The 22,430-nt window shown below is 45.7% G+C and overlaps 1 protein-coding gene across 1 annotated transcript in view; it reads right to left on the bottom strand.

Annotated features, from left to right (window-relative positions):
• The window catches only part of CIB2 (calcium and integrin binding family member 2), a 34,175-nt gene that overhangs the window by 5,614 nt on the left and 6,131 nt on the right, over nucleotides 1-22,430 (bottom strand). The window contains exons 2-4 of the mRNA XM_035138231.2: nucleotides 15,944-15,978; nucleotides 5,308-5,419; nucleotides 1,214-1,361 (exon numbers count right to left, since the gene is read on the bottom strand). Of these exons, the coding sequence (XP_034994122.1) occupies nucleotides 1,214-1,361; nucleotides 5,308-5,419; nucleotides 15,944-15,978 (295 nt within the window). The remainder of the gene's footprint in view (nucleotides 1-1,213; nucleotides 1,362-5,307; nucleotides 5,420-15,943; nucleotides 15,979-22,430) is intronic.

The following is a 22,430-nucleotide window of genomic DNA, read 5'->3' as shown; positions in this document are numbered from 1 at the left end:
TCCATGTATGTTGTGGGTGTGGCCACAGTTCAGAGCTGTGGAGAGACCATGACTTGACCTGCTTCCTGCCCCTGCTCACGGCTCCTCATCCTCCCCACGACCAAGGGAAGGCTCAGGTCTGTGGCCCTGAAGGCTTTTCAGCACAGGGAGTGGTTTTTCCACAGAGTTTAGAGCTACAGGGGAGACTTTTCCATGTAGCCATTAAGTGACCATTACAGTCCTTCCCAGTTCCACTTTACAAAACAGCAGGCCAAGGGGTCGAATTCGGCAGGGGTTGGCCGCTCTACACCAGGTGCTTGCCGATTAATCTTGCAAATGCATAAGAGAATGGCAATTAAAGGGCCATTGTGTGGATTTGTTTTATTGTCTTTGGCCCAAGAAGCAGGATTAGCATCAGCCCTATTTAATTATAGAGCTGCAGAAAGACATTTAGCATGTTGGGTAATTGCCAGTAAAACAGTCGGCGTAGATTTATTTGCAAAACCTGGCTTCTGGTGGGTCATTCTGCAATAAAGAAAATAAATCAGAAAGCGTTTTTTAAAAATATCGGGCCCCCACCCCACCCAAGAAAATGCTTTGGTGACATTTAAAAGCAGCTGTTATACGAAATCAATTATATGCTTCTGAGAATGTTGCTTCTCAGAAGCCCAAGGTTTAAAAAACGAAAAAAAAGATTTGCATTTGTTCCATAAGGCGAGAGTGAATGCACAATTTCCAACTACATGGCACTCCCAGGAAGCTGAGGGAATCATAGAGTTGGAAGGGTCCCAGAGGGTCATCTAGTCCAACCCCCTGACATGCAGTTTACCTATGAGATCACCTTACTTCGTATATGCCCATTCAGCTGCTTCAATCTGTAGAACTGCCAGAGGTGTCACATAATATTCATTCCACATTGTAAAAAAATCTGTATTTTAGTGTGGCAGAACTCCCTGCCTATTGGAACTCCCTGCCTATTGACCCTCAGCCTTCACTGAACTCTTTCTGCGCCTGCTAAAATCTTTTTGTGTAGACAAGCCTACCCAGATATGTAGAACTTTGTTGTGTGTTTTAATCTGTTTTTAATTTATCACTATTTATTTATTTATTTATTTATTCATTTATTTATTACATTTTTATTAAATTTTATTAAACATAAATCTGAAATGGACCAAAACAAAATTCCCATCCCTTCTGGTCGATGTTCTAACCCTATGCCAATTCCTCTCCTTACCATAGACCTTGAAGGCGTAGATTGCTTTTAGCTCTCGAGGGGCCGTTTCGCTGAGTACAGAGAACATGTCAACAAAGTCATTGAAGCTGAGGCTCCCCTCGTCATCGTCAGAAAAGGAGTGGACAATCCTCTCCCGGAAGGGGTTCTCCTGCAGGAAGACAGAATGCACAAGCAACTTGCAGATTTGCTTCTCTTTTAAAAAGAAACACAAAAAAGGCAGCACTTTAGCTGAAACACTCATTTAAAAGTCTCTCTGTAACACCCAAAACAAGTGTCCAAGCAGGGCTTTTTTCCCAGGGGGGACTCAAGGGTCTGCAGTACCAGCACCTCTTTTTTGTTGTTAAAAAGTGTGGCACTTACGGTAACAACTTCATGCTGAGTACCGGCACCTATTTTTCCAGGGGGGAAACATTGCGTACAACCAAATACAAAACCCCAATTATAAGTAAGAACTCTGAATCCCCACAAGAGATCACTGGTCAAAAGTCCATTTCAACACTGAGTTTTTCTCAAGCTCCTGCAAATAATTGGTGGTTTTCAACTCCTGAGGAGTGACTAGTTGCACAGGTACAGGTGCAAATGTCAGACAGCTGGAGCCTCTAAGTCAGGCATCCCCAAACTTCGGCCCTCCAGATGTTTTGGACTACAATTCCCATCATCCCCAACCACTGGTCCTGTTAGCTAGGGATCATGGTAGTTGTAGGCCAAAACATCTGGAGGGCCGAAGTTTGGGGATGCCTACTCTAAGTTAACCGGTGGAAAAGAAGTGTGAAGGTGGAGCTGCAAGAATAGGAAAGCTTTTCCAGGCTGGGGGCCTGAGGCTCCTACCCATGTCCCAGGGCTTCCCCTTCAAGACTTCCCAAGTGGCAGGAGCAGCCTGCTAGTGGCACAGGTGCTCCAGGTGAAAGCCCAGTGCTTCATGGGAGATGTAGTTTTCAGCACAGCAGGGTAGGGACAGACTTCATTCTCCCCAGGCACCCCCATCCCTACTCTTAACTATCAGCCAGGATGTCAGGGAGGGAAACAGTGTTTTGGCAAGTAGAGGGGCTGGGAAGGAGTTTGTTCAGAGGGCTAGAGAAAGCAGGCAGGGAGGGCCACGGGGAGCAGGGATTTTAGGACTTGTTGTGAAGCCTGTCTCTCCAAAGCTTACATCCGAGCCCAAGTTGGAAAAGCAGTGAATCACGGGAAGCTGCCTTCGGCTGACTCAGATAGTTTGCACATCACTCTCCGTCCCGTCTGCACTGACGGCCAGTATTCCAAGGTTTCAGGAAGAAATCTTCTCCTAGTCCTACCTGCAGAAGTTAGGAATTCAACTGGAGACCTTTGGCCTGCAGAGTCTTCTCCTAGATTGACTCCCTTCCCAGGTGGATGAGCGCCATCTGCCCCTCACGTCCCTCCACGGCACGGGCAGAAACTGCCTTCTTGACCGTTGGACCCACTCTTGGTCTCATCCACTCAGTCCACCAGTTCCAGCAACATAGGAAGCTCCCTTATACAAAGTTAGGCCGTTGGTCCATCTCCTTCAACACTGTATACACGGACCGGGAGCAGTTCTTTTGGGATTTAGGAAGGATATTTCCCAACCCCTACCTGGAGACACCTTGCACATGCCGAGAATTTTCCATACCGCTTCCTCTAAAGTGATGCCAACGTGGCCACACAAGGCACATTTCTTTTCTTGCAGTCCCTGTACACAAGTCCCCTGCCAGTCCATTGGGAGGTTGGGCCAGGCTGGGATGAAACAGTAAGACATGCCTTTCCATCGCAAGAAGCAGAGCCATTTTCCTTCTCCCCCCCCCCCATGCCCAGGTTGGAACATGAGCAGCAGCCGTCTGAAGAGTTATTATCTGCACCCAGATACAACATCCCGGGCAAACCAGGACTTCAGCAGCCTCTCTCTTCTTTCCACGCCCCTGCATTACCGCCAGCTGGTTTCTCTTAAAATGGAGTGTATTACCACAGGATCCAGTTACGGCGAACTGATGAATTAAGGACACTCAGAAGCAGGTAATGAACCAAAACCATACTGTAGGGCTGCACTCTTATACCAGTGGGCCCCCTGCAGTCTGCCAACAAATGTTATCTGGCCCCCAAATGACCCTACCTAATTTTCATTGAAGTGCAAAGAAAAAAATGCCCACAATTTCATTCATTTGGGAGGATTTCCCCCCCCCAAAGTTGAAAGAGTTGGGGGATATTGGGGTGCTCCAATGCATGCAGTGGCTACTCAGAGGTCTAGATCATACAGTCAGGAACACCTGCATCCTGCTCTCCTGGGCCAAATTCCTCCCCTTCAGAGGGTGATGCCATGGACTCTGAAGAGCTGATGGAGTGGGATGGGTTCAACACTCATGTCTGCTTGTGTGAGTTGCCAACCTGAGCTCCACTTCAAGGTGCGACCCTGAACTTGAGCTCCTGCTGAAAACCCTCAACTGGCTGCAACCTCCACCTGGAGCCCAACAGTGTGTGGCCACTGGCTGAGTCCTGAGCCAGGAAGACTCATCTAGACATACTGAGACATACTGAGCAATGCAAGTATGAACAACACTGTCTTCCAAATGGGGATGGACACTTGGCAGGCACCATGCCATTCATCATGGGCACTCTTCTTCAGCCTGCCATGAATCATGGAAGCCCTGAGTCTACCTTCCCTGTGAAGGCACAAGTTCATACAAGCAGCACCTACAAGCAGCCAGTGTGGTGTAGTGGTTAAGAGTGTTAGACTCGTAATCTGGGGAACCGGGTTTGCGTCTCCGCTCCTCCACATGAAGCTGCTGGGTGACCTTGGGCTAGTCACACTTCTCTGAAGTCTCTCAGCCCCACCCACCTCACAGAGTGTTTGTTGTGGGGAGGAAGGGAAAGGAGAATATTAGCCACTTTGAGACTCCTTCAGGTAGTGATAAAGCGGAATATCAAATCCAAACTCTTCTTCTTCTTCTTCTTCTCCTTCTCCATGACATGCTGGCTTAAGCAGGTGACCACCACCTTGCTTAATAATAATAATAATAATAATAATAATAATAATAATAATTTGTAGCCCATCCATCTGACTGGGTTGCCCTTCCACAGGAGGCCGTTCCACAGGGCGGGTGCCACTACCGAGAAGGCCCTCTGCCTGCTTCCCTGCAATCTCACTTCTCGCAGTGAGAACCGCCAGAAGACCCTTGGAGGTGGACCTCAATGTCTAGGCTCTATATTGTATGTTGTGATCTCCCATTTTGCAATCTGATGAATTGGTACCTCTTTCTCCCCTCTACCTTCCTTTGTTCCATACTGAGCATACGAATATATCATACGGCAACTGATCATCCCAGAGCTTCCTTAAAAATGTGTAGTGTTAAAATTAACTCGCCTGTTGACTCAATCCAAGAATTTAGACTCCTGTATATAATGTCTTGAGTGGCCGATCACCCTGTGCATATATGAAGTTACAAGGCCATTGATATGATGTAAAGTAATCCTCAAGGTTGCGAGCCAGTCAAAGCAACCAAGCTGCAATGGTTTGAGAATAGACTCTGGATGAAGTCAGGGATTGCCCTGGGAATCTATGGAAGAAGGGAGGCAGGGGGAGGTGGTATACCCATATAGCCAAATATGAAAACATTTTTAAAAGAAAGAAAGAAGCTGAATTTGCATGGAAGTGAGGAACCGAGCTAAGCAAAGAAACGAAGCTCACAAGAAGTGCCTGGCTCTTGGGTCAGGCCAAAGGGCCGCTAGTCCCTCATGCAGTTTTCACAGTGGTCGACCAGATGGCCTTGAGAAGCCTACAAACAGGACCTGAGAACAACAATCCTCTCCCCACTGGTGACTCTCAAAAAGAATGGAAGAATGGAGATAGTGAGGTGAGGAGGAGGCACAGCACATTTCCCCCCTCAAAAAGTTGGGCACCAGTTTGTTAAGGTTTGCTGGGGGTTGTAATTCTGTGAAACTACAGTGCCGGGAATTTTTTGAGAGAACGAATCTGTTTCAAATCTGCTTTAAATGTATGGTGTGTAGACAACCTTACAGCCAAAGTCAGACCCCCCCCCCCAGTCAAAGATTTTGTGGGGCTGGGCTGCAGAAGAATGGCAGAATGTAGACATGAAAAGTAATACCTTTAGCTCTGGCATGTTCACTATAAGCTGCATAGGCAGTTTAACATCTGGATTCTTCGTATAGTCCATAGGTACCATGTTTGGTGCCAGTTCATGGTAGCGGCCGTGCAACCTGTAAACAAGCACACAGACACACACAGAAGAGGCTGTAAGGAACTGTTTCCATTCCTCAGTGCAGACAGACTCAGGCAGACATGCTGCTCTAAAAGCCCTCTTTTGTTGCAAACAAAACAGGCTGTGGATTGAGCTGCTAAGTCTTCCTCTCAAAGCAATTTCAGCTTAGCCCAAGACCAGGCATGAATATTATACTGATCATCTCTGCTGAAGATCTGATTGTTGAACTAAAGCAACCCCAAAGAAAGTTTACCAAAAGTGATTGAGGTGATAAAAGAATTTGGACAGGTGGCCAGTTTTAAAATTAACTGTAAAAAACCAAATTTGTTAGTTAAAAATATGGGGCCCGAGGGGAAAAAAGAAATTCAGAAGATTACTGGATTAGAGGTGAAGAAGAAAGTCAAGAATTTAGGGATTTGGCTAACGGCAAAGAATATCAACCTATATCAGGATAATTAAGTAAAAACTTGAAATGAGATAAAAAGAAATTTGGAAATTTGGGGTGGACTACATCTTTCTTTTTGGGAAAGAATCTCCACAATTAAGATGAATGTCCTTCTGAAAATGATTTTTTTTTGTTTCAGACTATTCCAGTGTTAGGGGGAATGCACTGCTTTAAGTACTGGCAATGAGACATTTCGAAATTCATATGGCAAGGGAAAAGACCTAGGATTAAGCATAAGCTATTAATTGATGTTGAGAGAGGTGCTTTTTCCTTGTCTGATCTCAATTTGTATCACAATGCAACATGCCTAGCTTGGATCCATGGATGGGTAGTACTGCAAAACACAGACCTGTTGGACATAGAGGGGTTTGACAACCGTTATGGTTGGCATGCATACTTGGCTTATGACAAGGTAAAAATCCACAAGGGTTTCTTGAATCATATGATAATAAAACCCTTTTACAAAGTATGGGCTAAATATAAAGATTTACTCGAACTGAAAACCCCTTGGTGGCTTTCCCCTTAGAAGCTTTCGCGGTTAGGAAAAAAAAAATTAAAGAGAACTGGGCAACTTATAAAACCTTGCTGGAAGAAATTAATAATAAATTAAGCCTAAAGAAATTTGAGGCGATCCGAACACAACTGATTGGCTCCAATATTCTCAACTTAATGAAATACCTGTATTTAGAAAAGACAAACAAAAGGGTTTCGCAGCAGAGTTATCAAGATTAGAGAAAGATTTAATCCAATTGAAATAAAAACTTTTATCCAAGATGTATAAACTCCTCCTTGATTGGAGAGTCAAGGAGGAAGAGGTAAAATCAGTTTTGGTTCGATGGGCCCAGGACTTCGGCTATAATATCCAAATGGATGTGTGGGAAAGACTCTGGAAAGTAGACATAAAATTCACTGCATGTTATAATCTGAAAGAAAATCTGATTAAAATGTTTTACCGATGGTACCTGACTCCAGTCAAATTAGCTGAAATGTATTAAAAAAGATTGAACATTTGCTGGAGGTTTAAGAAGTCAGAAGGTACAATGCTACATATGTGGTGGAACTGTGAAAGTTAAGAGAATTCTGGGACAATATATATAATGAACTTTTAAAAATCTTTAAATGTTCATTCATTCATTCAAAAAAAAAAAAAACCCAGAAACCTTCCTGTTGGGAATCATGTATAATGAGATCCCGAAAAATTTTAAAAGAATTTTCATGTATGCAACAATGGCGGCTAGAATTTTGATAGCAAAAAATTGGAAAGAAGAAGTGATACCCACCAAATTAGACTGGCAGGTGAAGATGATAGAACATATAGAACTAGTTTAAGAGATGGTTCAAAGCAAAGATTAAATAAAGAATGGAATGTCTTTAAAGAATATTTACAGATACATTGTAAAAACTTAAACACTTTGATGAGTCTAGACTGAACCTTGCAGGGCAATATGGAACATTAGTAAATTAAGTGATAATTAAAATTAAGAAGTGATAATACAAAGTGTGAAATCAAAAATGAAGCCTAGAAAACATAGTGGGATGAATGGAAGTCAAAGGAATATGTCATGTTTTTTCTTGTTTGTTTGTTCTTTGGTGTTGTTACTGCATTGTTTTGTTTTGTTTTTATTGTTTGTTTTTAAAGTATTGTTTCAATAAAGTATTTTAAAAAGAGAGAAGAAAGAGCAGATGATCCCTCTGCTCAGAGACCCCATCTGCCTACCCAGACAGGAAGTCCCTATCCGACTGTCAGTAGCTAACTTAAGTTCCATTCTGCCTCTTGATTGGTTGCTAGTCCTTCCAGCTCTCACTGGTTGCTGGGGAAGCAGGAGGTGGACCCAGGGCCTGCTCGTCTCAGCTGGTGCCTATTGGGACTGGTAGGGCGAAAGGCAGGGAGACCAACAGCAGGTGGCGCCAGAGCCAATGCAGGTGGAGCCAGCACCTGACAGGTTGGAATAACAAGTCAGGAGGGTGGGGGATGGCTGCAGTTGGCAGGGCAGTGCCCTCTTTGCCCTCCTCCATCAGCCTCTGCAGCCTCGGTCCCTGCCAGGCTATAAGGCCAACACTAGCTGGCCGTGCATACCTCTGCCACCTTTGTGACAAGAACTTCCCACGAGGCAAACTGCTGGGAATGGAAGATAAAAGCTGGTAATAGCTCATTGATTAGGAAGGCTTGAGTGGCCATTAGGCCATGAGAGATTCTGGGCATCTCATTATATTTCCTCCACAACAATGCCAGTCGATTCTGGCTGCGGAGAAGAGATTGCAAACCATTTGCCCAGGAGCGGGGGGTACATATCTCGCCATTTCCAGAGCCTTGGATTTGAGGAAGATCCTTTCCTTCCCCCTCATGCACCCCCACCAAAAAAGGAAACACCAAACCCCTGAGAGGTGAGCCAAACATTGCGTATGAGATTTAGTTGAAAAATGCTCCAGCATACATTTTGTGGTGCTTAATGCATTTTCTGCAACTGTTTTCCTCACTAGTGATGAGATTTTCTCATTTTCAATTTGAACATATATTCTTACATTCCTAAAACAGGCCTGAGGCCCTCTTTCTCCCACCCAATACTGCTGAACAGCCACACTGTGCCAAGAAACAGAGGGGACATTTATCATATGTGGTGGTCATGCAGAGCAGCTAAAGAATTTGGGGAGATTATTTATAATGTTATTTTAAAAGCTGTTTAAAAGTTCATTCCCCAAAAGACCAGAGGCGTTTCTCTTAGGAATAATTGAGTCAGATTTTCCTAAGAACTATAATAATTTATTTCACTATGCAACAACTGCAGCTCGAATTTTATATGCTCAAAAGTGGAGGGAGGGAGCAGACCCAATGAGAGAGGAATGGCAGCTGAAAACGATGAGTTGGTGGGTCTAACCAGCAGAATAAGAGAGCAAGATAAAAGAGTATTTAAAGAGGATTGGAAAATGTTTGTAGAATATGTGAAGAGCTACTGTAAACAGGTAAAAACATTAGCAGGTTTAGAATAAATCCAGCAGTACAAAATATGCAGAAATGAAACGTGAAACTGCAATATGCAGTGTTAAAAGATATTAGAAGGAAGCAATGGAAAGGAGGAAGGGAAGTCAATGTTCATTTTTTAAAAAGATTGCAAAGTTGTATTCAAATTGTAATGATGTAACAATATAAATAAAAAATAAAAAAACAAGAAGAACACCACCACTGTGGGAAGTATCCTGATAATGTGAGCTTATTACTGTTTGTTTGTTTTTTAATTTTACTTGTAAGCTGCTTCAGAAGAATTTATCTTCTAAAAGTGGGATAATGGTGCTGATAAGAAATTATATTTACACATTTTTTCAAACTTAGAAGTGATAGATTTCAATTTTCCCTGCATATTAGTTTCTAAGATTTTTCTCTTCCCACCCCACAAATTTAGGACACATGAGCAGAATCCTTCTGACATTCTGAAATCCCAAAGTCCTTCTGGAATTCAACTGGAGCAGAAGCAAAGGGATGCCAGGACCTTGGAGCAATGATGAGGTGGAGCTGAGGGATTCCACTCAGACCTATCCAATCCCTGCTCTGTCCACTTTGTCAAAGTGATGAATGTTACTGTAGAGTTGCTGGAGCTTTTTAGCCATGGTTTAAAGTTTCTTATTCTTTATCTCTATTGATAGAGTCCGTTCCTTTGAAGAAGCTGGAGTCCAACCAGTGAAACGGGAAGACTTCTAGCTAGCAACCCGTTGGACAGACGAGGACAACTGAGGAACTTTGCTTTAAACATCATAACGTCACCACTTTAAGAGTTGGTTATACTTGGAATGTATGCCATAGGCTATAGCCATTTAAGTGATTTTTGTTAGCTAATGTTATTTTGGGTTGGATTTTGGTTCTAATATAATTCATGTTTTTCATAGTTCTTCATTGTTGTTGTGCATTTTGTATCTGTCCAGACAAGCAGCTTTGACTGTGAGGGGAGAAGGGGCCAGGTGAGGTGGTGACACAGAAACCGGGCAGCTATCCAGGATAAATATCACATTCAGCCAATGGATGGGTGGGCATGTTCAGTCAGCAATTTGCCAGCCGACTGAACATTCTCTTTTCATTTGTGGTGCTTCTGCAGGAGAGCAAAAGGCATTCCTGGGCACCTGGATTTGCTGAATTAGGTTTTTTGTCCTGAAGCCTAAAGGGAGACATTTAAAAAAACAGATGGGCTTGCAAATGAGTAGGCATTATTGTGGGGAGGAGAATGACGTGTGATGGAGAGAAATTATGGTTTGTGGGTTTTCTTTTTTTAAAAAAATTGTGTGCTGAAGCTTTGGACACCACAGCAACTCAAGTTAACGCTGCCGCCCACTTTGCATACAGAAGGGTCTCAAGCTGAATGTCTGGCATCTCCAGTTAAAGGACTGGGTCTCAGGACTGGGAAGGGAGGTTTGCCAGAGACTGGATGCCAGCTGGGGGGCAAAGGCCATGGCTCAGTGGTAGAGCACCTGCCTTGCAAACAGAAGGTCCCAGGTTCAATCCTCCACCCATCCACGCAAGGTGGAGAGAGACTCCTACTGGAATCCTTGGAGAGCTGCTGCCAGTCAGTGTAGACAAATACGGTACTAAACTAGATGGATGAAGGGGCAGGGAGGGGGCTTCCCTAATCTGTTCAGCTGAGCTGCCTTTGCCTCAGCTGAGCAGCCCCAACAAGCCTCTGGCTGGTGAGGAGACATCTCTCCCCCCCCCCCCACCTGAAGAGGTCCTTTCAGAGCTTCCTCAGAAAACTCCTGGGATGGACAGCAGTCAAGCTTGGCTCTTCTCAATATATCCCTGGGACACCACAATCCAAAAACCTTAAATAACACAGAAATGGGGGAAAGGCTATGGCCAGACAATAGCTGATGTCAGGGGCGTAAGAAGGGGGCCGGGGAGGTGGTGCTTATAGCTTATAGCAGTTGTCTCCTAGAGAAAGGGCCTTCCCAGTGGTGTCTCCTGAAGGGATGGTGGGCAGCCAGAGGCAGGGGCATAGGAAGGGGGCCGGGGAGGTGGTGCCATCATGGAGGGGCTGGCAAATTATCAAGGAACAATTACTGCCCTACCAGGGCTGTTCATAAAAAACTCTCTTTTTTGAAAATGCCTGCTCCAAAGGTCTTATCTTACTACACTAGGGATTATTTAGCTATATCTGAAATTTCATGCATATCAGTTAATATCTTGACCCTGCTCCACTGAATTGAAATTACAGCCCTCACAACATAGGAAAACAGCCAAGTAAACAGCTATTTTCATGGAGGAGGGTCAAGATATTAACTGATATGCATGAAATTTCAGATGTAGCTACCGGTATATAATCCCTAGTGTGGAGCAGGCATTTTCAAAAAAGTTTTTTATGAACCCCCCTACTGCCCTCCCCTCCGCTGGGCTTCCTGGGTCCTATGTGAAGAAAATGAGACTGGGCCCACAGCTGATTGGCCAGGCCAGGCTGAATCTACTTGGCTGAGTCTCATTTTCTTCACATAGGCTGACTTTCCGGGCTGCCTGCGCACCCCCTTTGGGCCCCGATCCCCCTCTGAAAAGCCTCTGCTGCCCCTGAAAGCGGAGCGCACGGGACAATGGCAGCGCTGCCGCTCGTTTTGCCCATGCGTGGCGCCGGGAGGAGCAGCTCAGCGCCACCCTGGGCACTCAGCAGGCTGCCCTCCCCTTTGGCCCCAGTTTTCCCTGCATGAAGCTAGGACCCCCAAAAAAAGAAGATGAGGGAAATTCTGTGGATAATTGACCGATTCCTTTAAATAGGGTCTATTAATGAAGTTCACACTTTTGACAACCAGTCTGATGTTTTTGCAGAAAAATATTCCTAGACACAAGACTTTTATTTTTTGTTTTTTAAGCCCTTTCAGTCTCCCATCTTGAGGCTAAATACAGCAAACTGTACATTCCCACCCCTCTCCCCAAGGCTGGATTATTTACTTCTGTGTGCTTGTGTATCCTGTGTCTCCCTTGTATCTATTAGGGACTTTTCTCTCGCCTTTCCTTTGGTATCTATGCTACTGATTATTTCTGCCGTTTTAATGTTAGAGAAAGCGTTTAATTTAAAAAGGATCTGTACTATAGAATAGCAGTGGTAACAATACATTGAAGACAAGTAGATATTTTGGGGAGGGTGGTCCCAGAGCCCTAGCTCCACCATCCCAAAGAGGATAAAATGGGCAGACTTGGTACTCTTTGGTCCTCCCTTCCCCCAATGTCTTTCTCTCCATCTGAGCTGGCACCCTGCCTGTTACGTTACATGCGGGGAAACCCGTGTGGGGTTTCTCTCTGTGTAAAGTCTTCAAAATTGATCTTTCCCCCCACCTCCAGTCTCTGTTGTTATGTGTCCTGGCTGAGGGAAAAAACAGAAGACGGATGGCCATTGGTCAGGGATGGTCTACAGTAGTTGAGATTCCTGCATTGCCCCAGGGGTTGGGCTAGATGACCCTCAGGGGTCCCTTCCAACTCTACAATTCTCTGGTGCAGGCAGGCTTGTGCAGAGTTTTAGGTACAAATTGGATGCAAGGGGATTGCATAGGATGGCAGCCCATCTTATGCACCATCCACTGATCATGATGAGACTAGATTGTTGCTGTTTTTTAAATAAATGTTTTCCTTTTCAGAAAATACAGAGCATGGTGAAATTACAATAAATAAAACCTCCCCTTCAGTAGTTTCAAGCACTTCTACAGGTTCCACATAACCTGCACTTTGGAACTCCCCGCCTATTCAACAAAGCATGTGCCTTTGCTAGACTCTTTTTGGGCACCTGCTAAAAGCATTCTTCTTTAGGCAAGCATACCTAGATGCTTAGGAAGTTGAAGTAATTTTAATCTTAATATTTTAGCTTTTGTATGTTCTAAAGTAGGATTGTTAATTTTTCTTGATTTTACTGCTGTGGTGTTTTTTGTTTTTTGTTTTGGTAAACCACTTTGCAGGTATTTTAAAATAAATTTTATTAAATAAATAATAAATAAAAATAAGCCTATCAGAGGCCCAGAATCCACATTCCTTTGTTAGAAAATCTAAATTACTGTAACGTAAAACCATTTTTGCAGGCAAAAACAACAACAACCCACCAATGGGGGGGGGGACACAAGAAAGTATCTGCACCGGGTACCACCTGACCTTCCTATGCCTCTGCCTGTGGCCTTCCAAAAAATCCCAAGCTGAAGCAATTCTCCTCGGGAGTAATTTCATGTTGTGACAGACAGACCCAGAACCAATTAGCTGGCTCAGTGGAAAGCAACCCGGCCCCCTCCGTGAATCCATAGGCAGGAGCCTGTTGCGTCTCTCAGAGGCCAAGTCCCGAGGTGTTATGTGCTCCCATGGATGTTGTGCCACATACACTTTCAGAGATCCATGCGCCAACTGAGATGCCTGCTGAGCTACCCTGAAAAGCCTGCTTTTTATCTTCATCCATTGCCAGTTGCTAATGGGATCTTGGAGCACAATTCTTTCTTTCTTTCTTTCTTTCTTTCTTTCTTTCTTTCTTTCTTTCTTTCTTTCTGTGGACAAGCATCAATCATATTCCCTCATTAAAGGTTTTCTTCAAATTAGCATTGAAAGGAGGAGGAAACAGGGAGAAATCCATTAGCCAGGAGAGGCTCCCAGATTTAATTCTTCCACGCTCTTGAACATTTTTACAGGGAGGATAAGGTGGGACTGGGCACAGGGCCTGACCGTTGGGAAAGGGCAAGGTGGGGAGTTGTCATCTTGGAGTGAAAGTCCACCCCTGGTTACTCATCAAGGCTGCAGTTAACCTCAAGATTTTGAATACCAATAGATGATGAGCAGCCACGAAAGAGAGAAGTTGTTCAGGGTGCAGAACGCCCTTCAGTCCTAGGGCCACATTTCCACATGGAAAAGTTTTCAGGGGCCAGATGCAAAAGCAGACAAAGCAATGGGTGCAACTCTCACCTTTGTACAGCAGGCTACATGCCAGCCACACAAAAGCCAGAGGTTCAGAAGAGCATTAAGAGCTCTGCTGGATCAGGCCAACGACCCATCTGCTCCAGCCTCCTGTTCTCAAAGTGACTACCCAGATGCCTGTAGGAAACTCACAAGCGGGATCCCATCCCAGCGTAAGAATACTCTCCCCTCCTGTGGTTTCCAGCAACTGGTATTCAGAAGCAGGGCAGAGAAATAAAAGCACACACACACCACACACAGCCTCTTTAAAATGATGGATTGGGTTAATCTCATGCCTGCCAAACAAAGAAAGAAATTCTAGCACTCTTCCAAAGAGACTGGGCAGGGGAATGGAAGCATCTTTGGGAGGTAAAGAAAACTTTGGAGAAACAAGAGGTCCAGCTTCAGCAGAACACCAGTTTGGGAAGGATGGGAGGTTTGGCTGAGCCCAAAGATACAACATACCTAGCAGACAGAAAATGTTGCCTCTTCCTAAGGGGAAATATTTGTGAGGAAGGGTGAGCCAGGCAGGGCATCAATAAACCAACGGAAACTGTACCCATTAGCACAGTTCCCTTATTCCACCCTCCAGTGCCTGCCTGACACATTCTCTTCTCCTCAGACTATTATGTTCTTTGTGGGAACTGAAAGTCCTGCAGCCTTGGCTGGACAGAGAATTACCATTCATTTTTATTTTACCTTTTAGGTACACTGAACACAGAAGTGACACCTGTTTTTGCTGAAATGAATACATATATTTCCTAGGCAGGGTCTACACTAGCTGGCACTGCTGTAAGTGCCACATAAAACCCGTTCTGCACTTGCAAGAAATGGATCTCTGGGTGTGGCAGCATCTACTCTGTGGAACTCCCTGCCCACTGACATCAGGCAGTGCCTTCACTGTGCAGAACTCTTTTCAGTGTCTGCTGAAAACATTTGTGATGAGACCAGCCTGAAAGGTTGATGAGTCGCATGAAGACATGACATGTCTTCTGGTATGGAAAACATCCGTAAAAGGGAGCAGAGACTCCTTGTCCAGGTCATCATCATCTGAGCATGTTCATTGATCGGCATCTCAGGAGGCTCTCAGCTAGGAGGGCAGGAGCAATCCTGGCCTGAGTTCTTGGACAGCAGCTGACAGCCAGAGTAGACAACATTGGGCTAAATGGTAGTAAGGTCAGACAGTGACTGGAAGCAGGACAATCACTCCATTGTAGAAAGTGTGGTTTGTATGGTCCCTGCTTCAAAATCCCTGGAATCTCCACAATAGATAAGGCAGAAGTGATAGGAAAGACCTCTGCCAGACCCCTGGAAAGGGCACAGCTAGTTTGGTCTAATCCACACTTTAGCTTTGCTCCATGTTTCTAGGCACAGGCACAGGCTTTCCAGGTCCAGGTCCAAGCAGGGTGTTTGCTTGTCCCAGCACTTCCCCCAGGAAAACCTACATTTTACTGCTGAATCGGAGCAACCAGTTATCAGTTTCGGAGGATTGCTGTTTGCTCCAATTCAGCGGCAAAACACAGGTTTTCCAGGGGAAAGCACCAGGACAAAACAAAGCGCTCGGAGTTGGGCCTGGGAAGCCTAGATGGACTTGTGCTTGGAGGGCCCCCAACAAAGGCCTGTGCGGATGAGTCCTCAGCAGAGATAACAATGGTCCAGATCAGGCAGACCAAGGCGGTGGCCGCCAGATGGTGCCAGGCAGCAGCTTGCCCTCAATGGGATCATCTTCTACCTCTTAAACCAAATTGATAAGAACATACAAACAGCCTGCTGGATCAGGCCTACGACCCATCTAACCCAGCATCCCATTCTCACAGTGGCAGATGCCTGTGGGAAACTGGCAAGCAGGTTTCCAGCATAAAAGCCCTCTCCCCTCCTGCAGTTTCTCGCAGCTATTCAAAGGCATCACTGCAGAGGTAGAACATGGCCATCCTGGCTAGCAGACATCAATAGCACCTCTCCTCCATCATTAATTTGTACAATCCTCTTTTAAAGCCATCCAGGTTGGTGGCCATCAATGCCTCCTGTGGCAGGGAGTTCCATAGTTTAACTGGACTGTATGAAGAAGTCCTCTTTTTTTATCTTGCTTCACAAGCCCTTTCTTCTAAAAAGGAATCTGGGAATGATGTGAGCACCACCCCCAACCCCAGCACAAATCAGCAGAGCAGAAGGAAGTGTGATCTGCTTACCGAAGGATTTCCTTTCGTGTGAAGAAAGTGCAATCCTGCAAAGGAGACAAAAAGAGAAAGGAAACGTGGTGTTTTCATTGGGAAGGTGGTAAGAAAAGTATTGATTGATTTGAGAGGATGGTGGTGATCATTTCATTTATGAATCGCTTCCTGTGTGGCATCCCAAAAGGACTGGCATATAGAAAACATTTAAAACAATGGCATCTGTAAGAACAATTAGAAAACAATTACATATAGAAAAACAGCTTAAAACAACAACAGCAAAATTACGTTCTGTGTTTAAGAAAATGCATTATTCTCTTGCTAACTCTGCTGTTTTACCTTTAGTAATGTCTTATTTTGAAAACTTTAAGAAACTTTTTTTAAAAAATTGCTGCGTAAAATGTCTTGTTTTGAAATCTTTAAGATAAAAAAGATGATGGAGCAAGCTTTTCCCAGCTCTGAAGGGTAGGACTCAAACAAGAGAGGAGATTTTCTTTGGAGGTCTTCTTTGGAGGTCTTTAAGCAGAGGCTTGACAGGCATATGTCAAGAATGCTTTGGTGGTGTTTCCTGCTTGGCAGGGGGTTGGACTGGATGGCCCTTGTGGTCTCTTCCAACTCTATGATTCTATGATTTCGACTAAACATCAGGAAGAACTTTCTGATAGTAAGAGCTGTTCAACAATGGAACGGTCTCCCTGAGGAGGTGGTAGACTCTCCTTCCTTGGAGGTTTTTAAGCAGAGGTCGGGTGGCCATCTGTCATGGATGCTTTCTAGCTAAGATGACCCTTGGGGGTCTCTTCAAACTCTACAATTCTATGATTCTATGATTTTACAATATTTTACTTTTTTGTTAATTATGTTGCTTTGAGTTTATATTTCATGATTGATCTTCTGTAATGTTTAATTCTAAATATTAGATGTTTTAATGTTGATTGCAAACTACTTTGAGGTACTAATGTTAAAAATATCAAGTGGTATAGAAATAAAATGAATAAGAGTAAGAAACAATAATTAAATAAAATCAGCAGGTATAAAGCTCTCTATTTAGAAGAATAACTTATTCAGTGGTTGCCAAAGAGACAAGACACTACGAACATGAGCAGAGCATCTGCTGGATCCAGCCAGGGGCCCATCCGGTTCTGCATCCTCTTCTCACAGTGGCCAACCAGATGCCCCCATGGGAAACCCACAAGCAGGATCCAAGCCTGTCAGAGGGTCGCCGTGGCTACTCTAGAGTAACTCCGCTTGAGTCCAGTTTGTCTTTAAAGACTTTTATTGTGCAAAGCATTTACAGTGCAGAGACAGCTTAAAACATGACCTCTCAGTCCGAACCAGAATCCGGCAATGGCGCACGTCTGTTCTTACACCAGCAAAGTAGTCAGGGCACCCCAAAACGCCTCCCCCTTGACCTGCGTCGCAGTGCTCTCCTTAACTCTTGCGCCCTCTTAGTCTCCTCCCTGTCAAGGTGGTGGCAGGGCTCTCCAGCATCCTTGAGCCCTTGCCTGCATCTCTCCTCCCCTGAGCCTTCCCATCATTCCGCACGCTGGCTTCTCTCTCCCTCCAAGTCTTTCCCCTCCCCCCTGGCTTCTTCAGACCCACTGCTGCTCCCTGCGCTTGGCGAGGTGGACGTTAGGATGATGGGGGCTGGCTCCCTGTAGGGAATCACCCTTACAAAGCCCAAGAGACCCCGCCCGTCCTGCGGCTCCCAGCAAGTGGTACTCAGACGCAGAGGAACCGGGGTTGGTGGGCGCCAACAGCCTCTTCCGCCATGAATGTGTCCAATCCTCTTTTAAAGCCATCCAAGTTGGGGGCCACCACTGCCTCCTGGAGGAGCAAGTTGCATAATTTGTCTATTTGTTGGTGGGGAAAGTACTGCTCTTTATCTGTCCTGAATCTTCCAACGTTCAACCTCATTGTGTGTCCATGAGTCTGAGTAGTATGAGAGATGGAGAAAACCTTTTATCCACCTACTTTCTCCATTTATAGACTTCTTTCATGTTGCCTCTCTTACTTGTCAAAAGAGACGGTGCCTGTCTGAGGGTTTTACCTTTATACCTGGCAAAGTAGCTGGGGGGGGGGGGGTTGCTTGCTTCTTTGCTGCAAACATTTCTCCATCTCTCTTCAGTGTGGTACGTTGGCTTGACAGCCACAGACAGAAAGTCTTTACAGAGGGTGGTGAACACAGCACACAGCGCCGACGCTAGGGCTTTTTGCGCCCTAGGCAAAATCACCTTCTGGCGCCACCCCCAGGCGTGTGTCGCGCGTCATGACGCGTGCACAATGCCGCTGACGCCCCTGCATCCCCTCCATAGGCGGGAGGGCGCTGAGCTCTCATTTTTGCTCGCGCACCTCCCGCCTATGGAGGGGACGCTGTGAGCTCTTCAGCAGTGGCGGCAGCGAGTGAGTGGCGGCTGCGGCAGCGGCAGCGGCAGCAACAGCAATCATAGCTGAAGGCTTCAGCTACGGGCGCTGCCACCGCCACCGCTCGCTCGTTGCTCCTCCATAGGCGGGAGGAGCGCAAGCCGTGGGAGGGTGGCGGCGGCGCGGGGGTTTTGCGCCCCCTCCATTTACGCACTCTAGGCAAGTGCCTAGTTCGCCTAAATGGACACACCGGCCCTGACAGCACATGATATCATGGGCTGTCCCCTGAGCCCGCATGACATCGCAAGGGATCGTTGCCTTAGGAGAGTGAGAAAAATTCTCAGGGATGGTTCACACCCCGGCCAGCACCTCTTTAATCTTCTACCCTCAGGCAGGAGATATAGAAGTATAATCAGGCTAAAAACAGTTTCTGTCCGTGGGCTGTTAGGCTGCTGAATGGAAAATAATATAGTGCAACTGACTTTCGGGGTTGGTGTGTTTTCCAACAAGCACACAGAGTGCAATGAGATTGAGTGTTGGGGGGGGGGCTCGGTTAATTTCACTGTACACAGGTTGTACATTGACAATAAAGGTATTAGTAACCTCCCTGGCTGCCGGCACTTCCTGGTCTGAAAAGGCCCCATGAGAGGAGTCTTGAACTGAAGCGCAGGAAGCCAGGAAGGCTGCAATAGTCGGCACGCCAGTGAGATGCTTTACAGAATGAAAGCAAGAACAATCACAAATACTGCTTTGAGGGGTTTTTTTTTACAATCAAGTTGTATATAAATTTTAAGAACTAAATAAAGAAGGTAAAAAAAAAACCATAATCACCACCCCCAGTCAGCTTAAAAGTTAGGTAAGCCAGACCAAAAAGAGCCCCTGCACTTCACTCATGAGAGTGAATTTTTTATTTTATTTTATTTTATTTTCCTCATTGATAGATGAAAGGTCCACCATCTGAAATCCTGGAGAGCCACTGCTGCCAGTCAGTGTGGTCAGTACTGAGCTCTGTGGACCACTGGTCTGACTCAGTATGAGACAGGCGCCTGTGTTCCTCTCCGGTGCCAAGGGTGCAAGAGGTGTTCTTAAGGACCCCCCCCCCCGGTCAGGATGACATGGGAGCAAAAATTCCCAATAGGCCGGTTAAATTCTGACCAGCTAAACATGTTCTAATTTGCCAGCCCTAACTAAACATAAGAAAGGAAAGAAGCTGAACCAGCAGACCTGGGCTGGGACAAACTGGTTTGGGTTTCAAGGCCCTCTCTGAGCTTACTGGAGCATCAATTATTAAGCCCCCCCCCAAGTGATCCAAGAGTGAGGCTCTTTCCTGGGCTTGTATTACGTGGCACAGGGGGAGGGGGGAGCAGGCACCTGGTCAGGGAGGTCACCTGGTCTGAATCGGCACAAAGGGAAATCGAACTGCCAGGACCACGTCTGCCTTCATCCCGGAATGTGCAAAACACCTCACTTTTTCGGAGCTATCACTTCAGGGGGCTCCATTTCCCAGCAAAAGGCTGGTGCAAGGTAACAAAGAGAAGGGGGTTAACTCTCGCGAAAGCAACCCGCTGTGTAACTATATCGGCCTGGAGAAGCAGCCAAGGCCAGTACTTAACAAGAAAGGAAGAAGACGAGCGTCACTGAGCTCAATCAGGAATAATAATAATACTGTACTACTGCTGAGGAGGAGTTCCATGATCACTGCAGATGGTGACTGCAGTCACGAAATTAGAAGACGCCTGCTTCTTGGGAGAAAAGCAATGGCAAACCTAGACAGCATCTTAAAAAGCAGAGACATCACCTTGCCGACAAAGGTCCGTATAGTTCAAGCTATGGTTTTCCCAGTAGTGATGTATGGAAGTGAGAGCTGGACCATAAAGAAGGCTGATCGCCGAAGAATTGATGCTGGAGGAGACTCTTGAGAGTCCCATGGACTGCAAGAAGATCAAACCTATCCATTCTGAAGGAAATCAGCCCTGAGTGCTCATTGGAAGGACAGATCCTGAAGCTGAGGCTCCAATACTTTGGCCACCTCATGAGAAGAGAAGACTCCCTGGAAAAGATCCTGATGTTGGGAAAGATGGAGGGCACAAGGAGAAGGGGACGACAGAGGACGAGAAGGTTGGACAGTGTTCTCGAAGCTACGAACATGAGTCTGACCAAACTGCGGGAGGCAGTGGAAGACAGGAGTGCCTGGCGTGCTCTGGTCCATAGGGTCACGAGGAGTCGGACACAACTAAACGACTAAACAACAACAACAACAACAACAACAGTATTGTGATGCTCCATATAGGCCAATTCAACACTCCCATCTGCGGAACTGGCCCTGGTGCAGGTGCCACTTATCATCATCTCTTCCACAATCCCTGATTGTGGCAGCACCTACACTTTGGAACTCCCTGCCCACTGACGTCAGGCAGGTCCCTTCCCTGCACTCTTTTCGGTGTCTGCTGAAAAAAATTGTTTAGCCTAGCCTACCCACGTTTAGCAACTTAGAAAATTCTTAGCCTACTTTCCCCCCAAAAGTCTTAAATTATTATTAATTCTTTATATTGATAATTTTATTGCTATATATTTTTGGAAAACCACTTCGAGGTTTTTTTGGGAAGGTTACAGTCAAGCGGTGAATTTAAAACATATGTTCTTCCAATATCCTACATTGGTAAAATTTTGGCAGAAGAGAATAGAAACGACTGACTGTACAGAAAACTCTTAAATTTGCAGAGGAAAAATATACTTTTGAATTATATATCCAATACAAAGGGACAATATGAATGGACTCTCTGTTCCCTTACTATGGCAAAAATACAGGTATTGATGAACTGGAAGAATAAAAATGAGGTTCCCTTCAACGAATGGAAAAAAGATATGTAGAAATTTGCAACACATGGACATAGACTTGCCATGGACAAATTTTGCGATGTTTGGAAAGCATTTTTATAAACACTGTATTAGGTTAGGTTTAGGATAAGTACAATAACAATCTTGTAATGTTTATAGTCTTTTTTTAACATGGGTGCTATTTTATTATATTTCTATTCATGTCTTATTTTACCTTGCACAGTTGTAATTTTATACTTATTTTTCAATAAAGAAAATCTAACTAACAATCAAACCATGGATTAATTCTATAAAATACTAGCTGTACCCAGCCATGCGTTGCTGTGGCCCAGTCAGGGTCCCCGTTTCCTAGGCCAGGCGTATGACGTAACGACACCCCTCTCTCTGTTTCCCCCGGCGCATAAGGTCATCTTCCCCCCTTGTTGATGAACGTTCCTCCCGAGTTTGATTTGTAATTACTCGTTGCGTCGCTTGCGGTCTGCAAGTACAACGAACTAAGTTTCTTTTGCGAGGCATTATTTTGATGTACTAAAGGAGTTTGATTAAACTGAGAAATAAGGAAGAAATTTAAAAATAAATAAAATAAAATGGGGAAACATAATAAAATGGGAAAATATTGTACGGATCTGTGCAATATAAGTAGGGGTGTCTTAGGTATAGAGGCTAGTGGGGAAGTTGGCCTGCTTCGAAGTTCTTAAGGGTGGGTGGTGTTGGAGAGTCAGTGTAACATGGAGACAGTCAGGGGTCCCGAGGTGGGAGTTGGGTGGGGTGGGGGGCTAGTGGGGCAAGGCGGTATGGTGGGAAGTTCTTGAGGGTAGGTGGTGTTACAGACTCAGTGTAACATGGAGGTGGTCAGGGGTTCCAAGGTGGGATTTATGTGGGGGGGGGGTTAGTGGGGGAAGTCACCACGGTGTAAAGTTATGGAGGCTGGGTCTGATATGTTGTGTCTTACCTGGACAGTCCTCCGTGGAATGGAAGGGACATCGGGGCCCAAGCCAGGCCTGGGCCTGCGGTGTCGGACTGGTTCTTGGGGTGTGGGCTCCATCAAGAACGGGGCTTGTGGGACCCGGCCTGGTTCCCGGGGGGGTCGGGGCTGTGGCCTCCAGAGCGGTTTGACTCCCGGGGCGGCCTGGTTCCTGGGGTGGTCTGGCTCCTGGTAGGCAGTGCGGCCTCCAGGGCGGTCTGGCTCCCGGGGTGGTCTGGGTGTAGGTTGGCGGTGCAGCCTCTGGGGTGGCCTGGTTCCTGGGGCGGGCTGGGTCTTGGGGCAGTCGGCTGCAATTCTGGAGAGGCCTTGATGGGGAGTTAG

The sequence above is a fragment of the Zootoca vivipara genome, chromosome 14, assembly GCF_963506605.1.
Source record: "Zootoca vivipara chromosome 14, rZooViv1.1, whole genome shotgun sequence".
Classification (NCBI taxonomy): domain Eukaryota; kingdom Metazoa; phylum Chordata; class Lepidosauria; order Squamata; family Lacertidae; genus Zootoca; species Zootoca vivipara.
This window is presented reverse-complemented; position numbering and strand designations above follow the sequence as displayed.